Consider the following 15,882-nt stretch of genomic DNA (forward strand, 5'->3'; position numbering starts at 1 on the left):
GTACATCTTATTAAGTTGAGTTGGCCTATGATGCCTACCAGTTCATAGTGGTTTGTACTGATACTACCCTGTACTCTTCTTTTGTTGAGTGCAAAAAGTTTTTCAGAGGCTCAAACATGACCTCACCTCTAGAGTTGATAGAAGATCTTGATCCGAAGGGTGAGCACTCTATCTTCAGGATGACACGGGTCATCTTATTTGTTATTGTCCATCTTCCGGGCAATGAAACATTCCTTATTTACTTTATGTGAAGATTTCTTCAAACATGATTTTTAGTAGTAGTTCTTGTACGATGACTTTTGGGTCTTGGGAATTTTAGTAAGTAGTTTGTTGGATTTTTGCATTAATAACGATTCTTCCTGAATTATTGTCATTATATTACTTTAACGATAATCTCATTTCAGTATTGGCTAAGTGATTAGTTAATAGTTTGATTTAGATGGTTCTCCCACGGGAAGATTAGTATGGGTGCCACTCATGACCATTTGGGTTGTGACAAAGTTGGTATCAGAGCCTAGGTTCGTCGATCTCGTCGTACAAGAACATGTCTAGTAGAGTCTTGTGAAATGGTGCGAAGACGTCTGTACTTTTCTTCGAGAGGCTACAGGGCAATAGAAAAATTCAATTTTTTCTTTTTTACGTGCTATTACTTGATTTCAATTGGTATCTGACGATTCCAATTGGTATCTTACTTATTTCACTCTTATTCTCGCAGATGGTAAGAACACGAAAGAATGAGGCAAGAGGAGGACATGGTAGAGGAAGAAGAGCAGCGCCAGCCAGGGGCAGAGCTCAGGTTGCGGGGCCAGCTAGAGGGAGGCCAATATCTTCTCCCCCACATGAGGATTTGTCTGTGGTTACAGAGGATGGAGCTATGCCGGTACAGGATGAACGAGTGCCGGTTCATGATAGGGTAACACCAGCTTAGGGAGGTTCAGCTCCTATTCAGATGTCACCCTCCATGATTCAGCAGGTTCTAGGTTTTCTAAGTGGTTTGGAAGGATCAGGGACTATGCCCGCAGCACCTGTAGTCCAACATGGGATGCAGCATGTTGTTTCTCTAGCCCTTCAAATGGAAGAAGAGTTAGAAGTAGATGTTTTTCCAAGACAGGCTGTGGGTCTGGTGATGATCGAAGATGAGCATGAGTTGTTCTGTAAGTTTTTCAAGATGAAGCCCCCTGTCTTTCACGGAACTGAGTCAGAGGATGCCTACGAGTTTATTATTGACTGTCATGAGAGGCTGCATAAGATGGGGGTGGTTGAGAGGTATGGCTTAGAACTGGTTACTTTCCAGTTCCAGGGGTTGCTAAGATATAGTGAAGAGCCTATGTTGAGTGTAGAGATCCATCTTTGCCTCTCTTAACTTGGACACAGTTTTACTCCATTTTTCTAGCAAAGTTTGTGCCTCGTACTTTGAGAGATAGAAAGAGGTATGAGTTTTCTAATCTAAAGTAGGGGAACATGTCAGTTATGGCCTATAAGACCGAATTTCATTCCCTATCTCGGTATGCATCTCACTTATTAAAAATGGGGGAAGGGAGGATCCATATTTTTATGAAGGGGTTGAATACCGATCTCCAGATTTCTGCTCTTCAGATGACATCTTTAGGTAGGTCTTTCCAAGAGATGGTTGATTTTGTCAAGAAGGTGGAGGCGTAAGGAAAGAGGGTTATGCTAAGGCATTAGAAAAGAAGGCCCGCAGAGGAGACAATTTTAGTGGTTCTTATTCTAGGGGTCAGATTTCTCAGAGATACCCTGCCCGCCTTGTTTAGTCAGCGATGCCGGTGTCTGTGGGTGGTCTGTCAGGCTCTAACCAGCCATTTTCATACTCTGGTGGTTACCTCGCTTCATCTTTATCATCTTAGCGGCCTACCTTAGACCGTACATATTACGAGTGTGGTGAAGTGGGTCACATTAGGAGGTTTTGTCCTAATGCAAGCCAGTTTGGTCAGTCTAGCCAGCAGCAGGCTCCTGGAGCTCTCGTTACGACAGGTAGGGGAGGTGGTGGTAATGGTAGAGGTTGTTCACAGGGTGGTCGTGGTGGTCATCAGGCAGGTAGGGGTAGTAATTGGCCCCATCAATGTGGTTATCAGCTTGGCAGTGGTAGGGCCCATATCTATACCTTTCCAGGTAGGCTCGAGGCAGAGGCATCAAACGTTGTTATTGCAGATACTATTCTTGTTTGTGACCAGATGGCCACCGTATTATTTGATCCTAGCTCTACTTTTTCATACATGTCTGCTAATTATGCTGTGGGATTGGACATGGTGTGTGATTTTCTTGACTTTCTCGTTCACGTGTCTACTCCTATTGGTGATTTTGTTGTTGTTGATAGAGTTTATCGTTCTTGTTCTGTTATGTTTATGGGGTATCAAACTTGGGCAGATTTAGTGATTCTAGACATGGTATATTTTGATATAATTTTGGGTATGAATTGGTTGTCCCCGTATCATGCTGTATTAGATTCTCATGCTAAGACAGTGACTGTGGCTATGCCGGAAATGGATAGACTTGTGTGAGAGGTGATTATAGTCCTTCTCTAATGAAACTTATTTCCTTTCTGTGTGCAAGGAGGTTGATTAGGAGAGGTTGTTTGGCCTTCCTAGCACATCTTTGGGATACTTCTGCAGAGGTCCCATCTATTGAGTCAGTTCCTGTGGTGTGTGAGTTCCAAAAGGTTTTTCCTGCAGAGTTTCCCGGTATGCCACCTGACCGTGACATTGACTTCAGTATTGATCTAGAGCCAGGTACTCATCCTATTTCTATTCCTTTCTATAAGATGGCTCCGGCTGAGTTAAGAAAGCTAAAGGCTCAGTTGCAGGATTTGTTGAGTAAGGGTTTTATCCGTTCGAGTGCATCTTCGTAGGGTGCTCCTGTCTTATTTGTAAAGAAGAAGGAAGGTAGTCTTCGTATCTGTATAGATTACAGGCAGTTGAACAAAGTCATGATTCGTACGTAACAAGTATCCTTTGCCCTGTATAGATGATTTATTTGACCAGTTGCAGAGTGCATTCGTATTTTCTAAGATTGATTTGAGGTCCGGGTATCATCAGCTCAAGATTCGACCTAACGATATTCCTAATACTACTTTTTGAACCAGGTATGGGCACTATGAGTTTCTTGTGATGTCTTTTGGGCTGACTAATGCCCCAGCTGCTTTTATGAGTTTGATGAATGGGATATTTAAAATTATTTCGTAATTATCTTTATTGATGATATTATGATTTACTCTAAGAGTAAAGAGGAGCATGAAAATCACTTAAGGATTGTTTTGGGTTTGTTAAAAGAGAAAAAGCTTTACGCAAAATTTTCTAAGTGTGAGTTCTGGTTGGCTTTTATGTCCTTTTTGGGGCATGTGGTTTCGAAGGAAGGGGTGACTGTAGACCCACGAAGATTGAAGCGGTTAAGAATTGGGCTAGGCCTACTTTAGTGATAGAGGTCCGTAGCTTTGTTGGCTTAGCAAGTTATTACCGCAGGTTCATAAAGGGGTTTGCTTCTATTGCTACTCATATGACGCGATTGACTGAGAAAGATGTACCTTTTATTTAGTCTGATGAGTATGAGAAGAGCTTTCAAAAGCTCAAGACCTTGTTGACTACCACTCCTATTCTTTCCTTGCCAGTAGAAGGTAAGGATTTCATTATTTATTATGATGCCTCACATTCTGGTTTAGGTGTTGTATTGATGCAGGAAAGGAATGTTATTACCTATGCTTCGAGGCAATTGAAGCTCAATGAGAAGAATTATCCCACTCATGATTTGGAGTTAGCTACTGTAGTTTTTGCTCTTAAGATATGGAGGCATTACTTGTATGGGGCTCGTTGTGAAGTGTTCACTGATCACTATAGTTTACAGTATGTGTTCGCGCAAAGGGATTTGAATTTGAGACAGCGTAGATGGATGGAATTGCTTAAAGATTATGATATCACCATTCTCTACCATCTGGGAAACCTAATGTGGCAGTTGATGCATTGAGCAGGAAGTCAAAAAGTATGGGTAGTTTGGCTTATTTGAATGCTAGCAGGCGTCCGCTGTCTAGAGAGAGTCAGACTCTGGCTAACAAGTTTGTTCGACTTGAGCTGACTGAGAGAGGAGGAATTCTAGCCAGCATTGAGTCAAGGTCCACATTTCTTGATCAAATCAAGGGTAAACAATTTGATGATGCTAAGTTGAGCAAAATTTGTGATAATATTTAGCAGGGTGAGGCCAAGGATGCCATTCTTGATGGAGATGGTGTGTTGCATATTAAGGGGCGAGTTTGTGTACCTCGTGTTGATGATTTGATTCCTGCTATTCTAGCAGAGGCTCATTATTCGAAGTATTCTATACATCCTAGTGCAATGAAGATGTACTGTGATTTGAGGCAGCATTACTGGTGGGGTTGAATGAAGCGTGACATAGTTGATTTTGTTGCTAAATGCTAGAGTTGTCAGCAGATAAAGTATGAGCATCAGAAGCCTGGTGGTACTCTTCAGAAAATGCCCATTCCTGAATGCAAAATGGGAGATGATAGCTATGGATTTTGTTGTTGGTCTTCCCAAGACTTTGGGAAAGTATGATTCTATATGGGTTATTGTGGATAGGTTGACGAAGTCTGCACATTTCATTCCAGTTCAGGTGACTTTAATGCAGAAAAGTTAGCCAAGATTTATCTTAAGAAGATTGTTCAGTTGCATGAGGTCCCACTTTCTATTATCTCCGATAGGGGTACTCAATTTACCTCTACCTTTTGGAAGAAGTTGCATGAGGAGTTGGGCACAAGGTTGGACCTTAGTACAGCTTTTCACCCTCAGATCGATGGGCAGTCCGAGCGAATGATTCAGGTGTTGAAGGATATGCTCCGTGCGTGTGTGATGGATTTTGGAGGTCATTGGGATCAGTTCCTACCTTTGGCCGAGTTTTCATATAATAACAGTTATCACTCGAGTATCGAAATGGCTCCATTTAAAGTACTATATGAGAGGAGGTGTAGATCTCCCATTGGATGGTTTGATGCTTTTGAGGTGAGACTGTGGGGTACTGATCTATTGAGGGACTCGTTAGAAAAGGTCAGATTTATTCAGGAGAAACTTATAGCATCTCAAAGTAGGCAAAAAGAGTATGTAGATCGCAAGGTTAGAGATATGCACTTTATGGAGGGTGAGCAAGTATTGCTCAAAGTTTCGCCCATGAAAGGTGTCATGCATTTTGGGAAGCGAGGTAAGTTTAGTCCTAGATACATTGGTCCGTTTGAGATTCTTCAAAGTGTGGGGTCAGTGGCCTATAGATTGGAATTGCCTTCGAGTTTGTCGGGAGTGTATCCTATGTTTCATGTATCTATGCTAAAGAAGTTTCATGGTGATGGTAACTACAAAATTCGTTGGGATTCGGTCTTGTTAGATGAAAACCTCTCTTATAAAGAGGAACCTGTTGCTATTATTGATAGAGGTGTTCGTAAGTTGAGGACTAAGGAGATTGCGTCTGTGAAGGTCCAGTAGAAGAATCGTCCTATTGAGGAGGCCACTTGGGAGACTGAAGCAGACATGCGTATCAAGTATCTACATCTTTTCGCGGATTCAGTTAATGTGTTATTTTCTCTTCTTGTCTTGTGTTTGCCCGTTCGGGGACGAACAATTTTTTAATTGGTATCTGACGTAACGACCCTTCCGGTCGTTTGTGAAACTTTCTCATCTTCCCTATTTTAGCTCTCTCCGTAGTTTGTATACGTGAATTATGATTCACGGGATGAGTAGGACAAATTCTCGAGGTTCCGAATAAAATTTGAGAAGTTATTAAAAGTTTGGGGTAATTTTAAGTAATTTATATAATTAGTGGGTTAATGAGTCAAAACCCACAACTTTTCCTTCTCACGTAATCCATGATCAGATTAGTTGAAGTTTAGGTTTAACCTATTAAACCATAATAGAAAAAAAATATAGACGGCAAAAGGAGAAACTAAATGCAACGTGAACGACTTCAAAACATCATCAGGTAAGTGTACGAGTTGCTTTCTATGAAATTATTTTTGATTGTTATGGATGAATAGATTAATTTCCTAGTTATAACTATAAGGACGTGAGTCAGTAGGGAAATTGTTTGCACAGTGATGGCCGAATAGGGATTAAACATACACAACAACAACAACCAACCTAGTGTATTCCCACGGGTTTGGGGAGGGTAAAATATACGTAGTCCATACCGATACCTCCAAAGAAATGGAGAGGCTATTTCTGATAGACCCCCGGCTCCAGGTAGTGAATAGTAACCAAAGCGTAGTAAAGCATGATGGATGGCATAACATAAAAAGGAATAAGACATACTAAAATAAAAATAAAATAAAGTATAAATCCGAGCAATACTAAATAAGATAAATAGGCGCAATAAATAAAAGATAAGCAATAGGGCATCCAGAATTCGACACCCCCTAGTAGTAACAAACATTCACAGACCAGGGACACCTGGGCCTTCCTGACTAGTGGCTCCTACCTACTTGCTACAACTCGCACACTCATCCTAGCCTTCTACCCTTATCCGCAACCTCCACGCCTTCCTATCTAGGGTAATGTCCTCGATAAGCTGCAGGTGCTCTATAGCGTGTCTAATCACTTCCCTCCAGTACTTCTTCGGCCTACCTCTCCTTCTCCTGAAACCCTCCATCACTATCCTCTCATACCTGCGGACTGGGGCATCCGTACCCCTCCTCATCACATGCCCAAACCATCTCAACCTTCCTTCGCGCATTTTATCCTCCACGGAAGCCACTCCCACCTTCTCTCGGACTGTCTCATTCCTAACTCTATTCCCTCTAGTAATACCACACATGCAATGCAACATTCTTATTTCCACCACCTTTATTTTCTGAATGTGGGAGTTCTTGACTGACCAACACTCTGCTCCATATGGCATAGCAGATTAAACATACACAGTAGTTTAGAATTTGCATAAAGTAAAGGAAATAGATTGTCATTTAGTAATGATGACTATTGCCTAACTTTCATTACTAACATAAGGGAATAAGGCATATCATATGGTTCCAGTGAATTGGAAAAAAAGTGGCACAACTATTGTTCTTAGTTGTTCTTTAAAGAGAATTTTTCATCTCGAATTAATTATCACTTTTCGATAAATTAGGTTCTCAATTAGGATTTTTAGAGTGATAATTTGTAAAAAAAAATGTTATTAGATTCGTTCTTATGGGAATTATATATTTGAATAGAATTAAAATATTCGGAAGCTTTTCGGAAGGGCAAGGTCCTTGCAAGGTAGTTGTATTTAGTTTCTTCGATTGAGGTAAGTTATGATTTAATTGGAGTTTAGACTCGACTCAATTGTGTGTATGCTCCTAAATTGGATACTTGTGGATTGGTATTCGGACATGCTTGAAATTGTTGATGTTTGGGTTGTTGATTCGTGTATAAATGTTTATTGAAAATTGACTTGATGGAATTGTCTTATGACTTTAAGTGTACTTGTAAACTTGGTACATTGTGTTGTATGTTGTGAGGTTGTGTAAATTGATATTAATAATACTTGTTTATATTTATGTTGGATCAAGTACCACGCCGGTACGTTTACATTTATGTTGGATCGGGTACCATGCCGGTACGTTTATATTTATGTTGGATCGGGTACCACGTGGTACGGTACATGAACATAGATTGTTCCCTGCAGGTCATGACTATTTGGGCAAAAATAAGTCCCGTAGCATGTGTACACATACTTGTGATGATTCTGTGGATGTTTACCATATGGTTGATACTCTTGATAGTTATGTGGCGTGTTTGTGAGCACTGTTGAACTGCTATTGCTATATTGTTGATTCAACGAGAATTTTTATTTGATGATGCCTGTCTACTTGTTTGTCTAATTATGGTGTGTACATCCTATTAAGTTGAGTTGACCTATGATGCCTACTAGTACATAGTGGTTTGTACTAATACTAACCTGTACTCTTCTTTTGTTGAGTGCAGAAAGTTTTCCAGAGGTTCAGACACAACCTCACCTCTAGAGTTGATAGCAGATCTTGATCCGAAGGGTGAGCACTCCGTCTTCAGGCTGCCACTGGTCATCTTATTTGTTATTGTCCATCTTTCGGGCAATGAAACATTCCTTATTTACTTTATGTGAAGATTTCTTCAGACATGATTTTTATTAGTAGTTCTTATACGATGACTTTCGGGTCTTGAGAATTTTAGTAAGTAGTTTGTTGGATTTTTTGCATTAATAACAATTCGTCCTGAATTATTGTCATTATATTACTTTAACGATAATCTCATTTCTGTATTGACTAAGTGATAGGGTAATAGTTTGATTTAGATGGTTCTCCCATGGGAAGATTAGTGTGGGTGCTACTCATGACCATTTGGGTCGTGACAATCCTCTTCACTATTATCATCATCAGAGTTAGGGGCCGGAGAATGAGGATGCTTGATTAACGTATTTACTTGAGTCTTGAGTTCTTGAACATTTGATGCAAGTGTCGTCCTACATCGCTCCTCCTCCTTGTACTTCCTAACAAGCTCCCGAACTTCCTGTCGCATCTCCTTAACCTGCTAATCTGGCATGGTGGCAAACCCCCCTATATCTTGCTATCCACATTGGAGGCGATGGAAGTTCTTCTCAGAGTAAAAGTCGTATGCTTTTCCCTTATACATGCCGCCAACTATACATTCATCCAGCATGAAAGAGTTTCTTCCTCTGATAGCATGATTACATTGCCTTGATCATCTATCGGTCGCTTCTTTTTTAGCTCTTCAATTGCTTGAACGGTGTCAATTCTACATTAAAAGTAAAATTAGTATATAATAAATGATATAAAATAAATTATAAGTAAGATCTAAACTACTTTGAGTTTGAAAGTACAACAAAAATGAAGTTGTCAAATTTCATGTATTTTTGGCTATGGTGTCTTTCTTGTTTCTTATTTCAGTAGTTCATGGTTGGGGACTTGATGGACGTTACTCTGTTTGCAAGATTTCTCAGTCAAGATTGAACCTAAAAGTAAAAAGAAAAAAAATGATGTTAATATCCTAGACATGCTTTTGAGTAGAAATTCAATTCCACAACTCTAGTGGAACCTCACATATATGCTTTGAACACGATATTCTAAGTTTTTTTTTTTTACAAGGAACAACATCTTGAAAATTCTCTATATTAAAATAGTTTCTTATTAAATAGACCTGTAGTCCCCCTTCATATCTGATGATATATTGTCACAAGCTTCATACGAGTCATAAAAGATATTATCAAGCATACAACACTTGATCTAACTCCCCCATTCTATATGAGGGGAAATAATTTAGAAATGTGATCTTAATATGTCTATCGATGGACATTTACATCCAATTCCAGTAGGTCAACAATAAGAGATTCAAAGAAATAAATTTATCAGGTACAAGATATTCAAAAACACCTAGTGTTTTCCTCTTTTCATTACTCTTTCAATTCCATTTTACTTGGCAGTTGGCATATTACTAGTGGGCAATATCTGGTCGGGTAAGTTTTGATATCAATATATCCTGAAGAGTTTAAGTGGGATAAGTTATCATTCAAGACGTATCAAAGTTAACCTATGAGGAAAAAGCCTACTTCTTTCAGGTGGTTCATCTGCCTCACAAGTTGCAATTGCAATGAGTGCAACTATAAATTGCAAAACTCTTACTTGTCCGTGTAAGCCACATCAAGTAAAAATTTCAAGAAAGAAATGATAACATGGAGTGAACCTCCTAATCGTCTTAAATTTCTCTCTTTTCCTAAATATCTTATCGTGGAATACGTCTCAAGATGGAGTCTATTTGGTTGCTACACTTAACCGCATATTTGAATGACAACATATTGCAATCTCAAAAAACATTTACCACATTGTCTCTTGAATTAATACCTTATTGTATTTTAATAATCTTCAATGTAAAAAAATAAAAAGCAAGATTTGAACTTACATAGGTGATCTCTGTCCATGTCTCGATCCAGATTTCTTTTTCATCTCTAATTTTTATATGGGTCTTCTTTCATACCTCTTCACGAGTGGCTGGTCTACCAAGAGATTGCTTCCTGCAATGAAATAAACATAGTGAACCATAAGTGTATTAAATAATTTATTACCATCTAAATGTATAAATAATTATCAATTTCCTCTTAGTTGTCCCCATAAATACCGAACCACACATGTGCAATGAGCCACCCTTCTTGGACTTTCGAGTCGCCTTTGTCTGGGCGCTCTTCTTTTGAAACTTCGGAAATTGCCAGTGTACAATAAGTTGATCTCAATAATCTGATCTAGGCCATCTATGCCGTCGACCGTTACTTCGAGCTTTTAAAAGCATGCATGACAATAGAGAAATAGAGAAGAATACAATGATATTATCCAACAAATTAATTAAGTCGAAGTCAAATTTTTTTCATTAATAGCAATTTAGTAGTAATACTGAACTTTTATGAGTATATACTAAATCAACCAAAGCCAATAATTCTCATATAAATAGTTAATAGTCTATGAACCAAATTTAGAGAGCAAATCAAATAAATTCACAAAGGAGCATCTCCAAGGTATATCGGAAAACTATTTTTTCTTATATATAATTCTTTGAACCAAACTGACTCTTTACTACTTCCATTAAAGTCTAAATGCATATCAATATTTTTGAAGAGTTTGAGCAACACAGAACTTTAAAGAATTTGATATAACTTTATAAAATGATTAATGAATCAAAACATGAAAGTAAGGGAACGGAGTAATTAAAAGAAGCAAAATGTGATGATGCAATTGCATTTTCGTACACCAGAAACACAGAAGAGCTGGTACGTACTATAATTAGCAGTATATATGGTGAAGTAAGAAATATTATGGATAATTTCTTAGGTGCGACAAAATATATTCAACATCACTTCTAAGAAGAACATTCAATCTTCCATACTATCTGGAACTTCCGAAATTCGTTTACTTTGTCCTTTATCAAACGTTGTACGCCTAACAAGATCTCTGAACCCATCTACATTTTCATTTCATTGGGCATGTGCCCTAATACTAGAACATTGATTGGGTTGAACCCATGACGTGGACCTAATCCACGCGTACATGTTGTGCTTTAACACTAGACCGAAGGTATGGGGATCACAAAATTGGTTAGTTATTCTTCTTGATAATATTTCTAATGTTCAATCTATCTAGCAATTTCTTTCTATGTAGTGGATGAGTTATTCTACTGAACTAAAGGAAGGCACCAAAGTCAAAATCAATTCCATGTAAATTTTCAAAGCCTATTTAGTTTGTGCTAACACTAGCATCCATCCTTACTTTCTTCCTCATTGTTGACTTAATCTAAAACATTGAACTTTGATTCTAGATGCCAAATCACTCTTTTATATAAAAGGGAGACTACGACTCTCTACATTTGATTTTGATAGCGTAATGGCAATAATTAACAATGATTTATGAATGACTTGCAATATATTCTATCATTCCATACCATCATTCGGACAAGTGAATCATATTGAAAAGGTTTAGCTATGCTGAACTGTTGGCTAATCTTCATTATGAAGTAAAATCATGTACTAGAACTACTACTTGTACCAAGAACAATGTGACTTTCTTAAGTTGCAGTTACTGCTACGAGAAATCGATATAGTTTTAATGAATATATTATAGATACACGTTTATTTACTGTAATTACTGACATATAGATTAATAATCAATAATATTTTGTAGTGCAGATCTACTTACTGTAATTATTAAATTATTAGACGATCAATCAATAACATTGCAAAAGAATATCGTTAATTCACTTCTGCTTACTAAAATATCAACTATAAGTTAATTAATTACTAATAATTTATTTTTTGTTATCAAATTATAAGCTAATAAATCATCAACTTTTACTAAAAATGTCACTAAAACATTTCTACTTATTCTAATTATCATTTTCTAAGTATAAAAGTATGAAAAGAAAAAAAAAATTTAAAGGAATTATCGAGGGATCAACAAATAGATATCATTGCTATTTTTTTCGATAAATATATAATATAGTTATTTATTAAATATTTAATTTTATATATTTTATTTAGTGAGAGACTTTTGTTGCTGCATTAAAAAAAAATTAAAAAATAATTATATGTTCCTGCATCGAGGAACCTTGAATAACGTATATTTTATTTTTATTTATTTATTATTAATACATTATTGGGTATCAATCAAAAAAATAATAATAATTATAATTTTTTTAAAATATTAATTTATGAATTATTATTATTTAGTGAGAGAGTCTCTCGCCATAGTTAATTTAATATCAACTTTTTATTATCATCATAATCATAATTTAGTGAGGGACATTCCTCTCTACTTTCTCAATAAAATTAAAAATTAAAATATTTAAATTTCTTTTTAGTATCATCATAATTTAGTGAAAGACAGCTCTCTCTACGTTCTCAACAAAATTAAAATATTTAATTTATTATCACCATAATTTAGCGAGGGACATTCCTCTTTATTATTATTAACTTGTGCAAGAAACAATATTGCAAGCGTACCTCTTTACTAACTTGTGCAAGAAACAATATTACAAAATCCCTTGCAATAATTAGACTTGGTAGCTAATAGCCCACTTTGTCAAGTTTTTAGTAGTGTCTCAGCCCTTGCAAAAGATAGTGGAACAAATAATTGGCTGAATGGCGCACCAAAACGAAGTTCCAAAACTGTAATATCAACATGAACATACATAGAAAACATGTTGAACATACATAGAACACATGTTGCGATTTACGCTAGTTATTACACACATCCCAGATCCTACAAAAAACCAACATTGCTAAATGAAAATCAAAACACAATAAAATGGCTCGGAATATGAGTCCACCTAAGTTTTCTTTATTGTAGTAGACTCTTTCTCAGCTCCCACTGTTGGTTCATCTCCAGTTTGAGATGGGTCACGACCAGCAACAAGTTCAGTAGTTGTTTGCCCAATCTCGACTATAGTTTCGCCGATGGCTTGCAGCACCACCGCTGCCCCTTCCGCCGGCTTCCCGCTTTCTTTTCCTCCTGATTTATCTTCCTCGTAGGATTCTTCAATTTTCTCCTTTGGTTTGAATCCACTCTCTTTCTGCTCGACCTTTGATTCTTGCTTTTCTCCTCCAATGAACCCTCCTCCGCTTTCTCCCTGCAACACATTTCAAGATGCCGGCATTAGCAAGCATTTGGTAAAGATCTACCTACTCTTTTTTACACATACGAAATCATGAAATTCAAAATGCCAGCATCTGGTGAAGTGATCCACCCACTACTTTTTACACGAATTTAAGTTTGGTGCACAGTCCGTGTGCCTTTTTCTCACACATCGAGTGACTTTTATCTATTGTAGCAAGTCATTCATTTTACGAATTTAAGTTTGGTGCACAGTCGGTGTACCTTTTTTCGAGTGACTTTTATCTATTGTAGCAGGTCATTCGTTTTTACTAGAGAAATGAATGACCTGCAAGATACCAAAAATACACCGACGGTGCATCAAACTTAAATTCCTTTTTACACATAAAAAGATGTAAAATTCAAACTCTATGTAACAAGCCAAGGCATGTCCCGAAAGTAACTAATGAAATACCACACTCACAATGCCCATTTACTGCGCAATTTAGGTAAAGCACAAAATTGTGATGCTGGGATCTTCGAATAGAGATGAGTGATAGTTTTAGCAAGTAAATGAAAGAACTGTCGTTAAAAGACAAATTGTTAGGAGCCAATTGTCGATGCCCCTAAAAATACATTATTATGAGCTATACTTTCAGGTATCCAATTCAAAAGTAAGTTACTAATAATATGTTCGGGAAGATGGACTATTACGAGGTATCTACCTTGAAAGAAATGTCTAAAATTTCCGACATTATGCCCCGAAAGATAGATTGTTATCAGCTATACTTTCGGGTATCCACCTCAAAAGTCAATTACCAATCATAAGCACCGGAAGATGGACCATTACAAGCTATACTTGTTATTCATATATCTAATTGTTACGAGATAATACTTTCAGGCATCCACTTCGAAGGTAAATTACTTATCATATGCCCCTGAAGATGGATTGTTTCTAGCTAAACTTGTTATCCAGGCATCTACTTCAAAGGAAACTTAAAAGTCCAAAATTACCTATAAGTGGAAGGGGTCTGGTAATTATTACAATGCAAAAACCATAATCAAAATAAACCATTGATCGAACACTAGTACTTATTCAACGAAAAACCAATTACCGTTTGTTTACCTTGGTCTCATCTTGTAAATTTTTAGCTTCCAAATCCCTCTCTGCTTCTGCTTTTTTCCTAGCTGCATACTCCGCTGCACTTTCCTCAGCTGAAACTACATAATCCTTAGCAGCAGCCAATTTGTCCTCAGCATACCCCACTGTTTTCTTCCCAGCATCAGCAACATAATCCTTCGCGGCCACTGTCGTTCCTCCTGCGTACCCTGCAACAGTAGAAGCAACACCAGCAACAGCTTTAGTAGCATCAGCAGCCTTTTCAGCTGTAAACTGTGCTGCTCCCCATCCAGCTACTACTGCCTTGTCCTTCACTGTTTCAGCTACTTTCCCTGCATATCCTACCGCGCCTTTACCGGTTTCTAATGTAGCATCTTTAACTTGTGCAGCCTTTTCTCCTACATAACTTGCTGCCCCCTTGCTTTGTTCTTGAACTTCCCCAGTTTTTGAGACGACATATTCTTTAGCCTCCCCCGTCTTTGGGGCAACATATTCCTTTGTCTCCCCTGCTTTTTGCGCTGCGTAATCCTTAGCTTGTTGTGCTGATCGTGCCGTGGCTTGTCCAGCACTAGCAAGGGTATCCTTAGTCACGTTACAAACTTCCTGGCCTTTTTCGAGTGCTGTGTCTTTAGCAGCTCCTGCTTTTTTAGCAAAATATTGAGTTCCCTTTTGAAGGCCTTGAGTAATAGTGTCTTTAGCTTGTGCACCTTTTTCTGCTGCATAACTACCTGTAGCACCAAGTCCTTGTGTTGCTGATTCTTTAACATTATGCAATGTGGAAGCACCAGAATTCTTGACTTTTTCATAGCGCTCTTCGGCAGCCCTTATCGCATCTATTGAATTCTGCTGTGCTGTTTGCCTGTACTGAGAAACTTCTTCCAATGACGGACCTCTTGTCTCTTCAGTACCACCAGCTACACCGCCAGCTTCGGAATCTTTTTGTTCTTGATCATGAACTTCAAATTTAACACCACCTGGTGTCTCTTGAAACACTTGTTGCTTACCCCCTTGTGCAGCAATATCAGATGATTGTTCTTTCTGCCTTTGAGATTGTTGCATCATTGATTGAGTCGATTTCTTTTCGTGTTCACCCTGGTCCCGTTGATCATCACCAGTAACAGTAGTACTAACCGTACTCTTGACATGAACAGCACCACCAGGATGAACATCAGAAGTTGCTTCTTGAACTTTGTCAGCTAGAGACTCAAAATGACTAGCCATTTTGGGTACTCTATCTTTCTCAACTTCAATTTCTCTTTCATCAGTCGTTACATTCTCTCTTCTAGCTTGTTGTGATGCCATTATTAATAAAACAACACTAATAACACAAGATGTTTGTTTTTTGAAGTATATATGTGAATGAGAGTTTGATGATAAGAGTTATTATTACTAAAACGAAATATGAGTCTTTTATAAGAGAGAATTTAGATTGAAAACGGTTCAAGATTGGGATAAGTATTTGATGATTATCGACAAGTGGTTCAATGTAGGGAATAGGTGAGCAATTTCTCATGCAACGTGGTGAAAAGGTGGGTGATATAAGTACAAAAATGCATGACTCAGCAGCTACATGCTAACGTGTTGATTTGCCGTAGCGTATGTAGTGCAATAGCTAATAGCTTAGTTCAAAGGTTATCCTAGCTGGATTCAAAATTGAGTGCTTTAATTTTGC

General features: G+C 37.8%; 1 protein-coding gene across 1 annotated transcript; it reads right to left on the reverse strand.

The window, feature by feature from the left end:
* Positions 1 to 12,669: 12,669 nt before the first annotated feature.
* LOC107878410 (seed biotin-containing protein SBP65) lies at positions 12,670 to 15,611 on the reverse strand. The gene is made up of 2 exons (XM_016725390.2): positions 14,217 to 15,611; positions 12,670 to 13,127 (listed from the first exon to the last, which is right to left on the reverse strand). Exons 1-2 carry the CDS (start codon positions 15,510 to 15,512, stop codon positions 12,828 to 12,830), a joined length of 1,596 nt encoding a protein of 531 aa, XP_016580876.1. The 5' UTR covers positions 15,513 to 15,611; the 3' UTR covers positions 12,670 to 12,827.
* Between the last annotated feature and the right edge of the window lie 271 nt (positions 15,612 to 15,882).

The sequence above is a fragment of the Capsicum annuum genome, chromosome 7 (assembly GCF_002878395.1).
Source record: "Capsicum annuum cultivar UCD-10X-F1 chromosome 7, UCD10Xv1.1, whole genome shotgun sequence".
Classification (NCBI taxonomy): Eukaryota; Viridiplantae; Streptophyta; class Magnoliopsida; order Solanales; family Solanaceae; genus Capsicum; species Capsicum annuum.

What these genes read in the sequence shown, in the direction of transcription:
- LOC107878410 (XM_016725390.2), bottom strand. Translation starts at nt 15,512, where the DNA reads ATGGCATCACAACAAGCTAGAAGAGAGAATGTAACGACTGATGAAAGA. An exon ending in ATTTACAAGATGAGACCAAG is followed by an intron (nt 13,128 to 14,216) that starts GTAAACAAACGG and finishes AATGTGTTGCAG; the next exon opens with GGAGAAAGCGGAGGAGGGTT.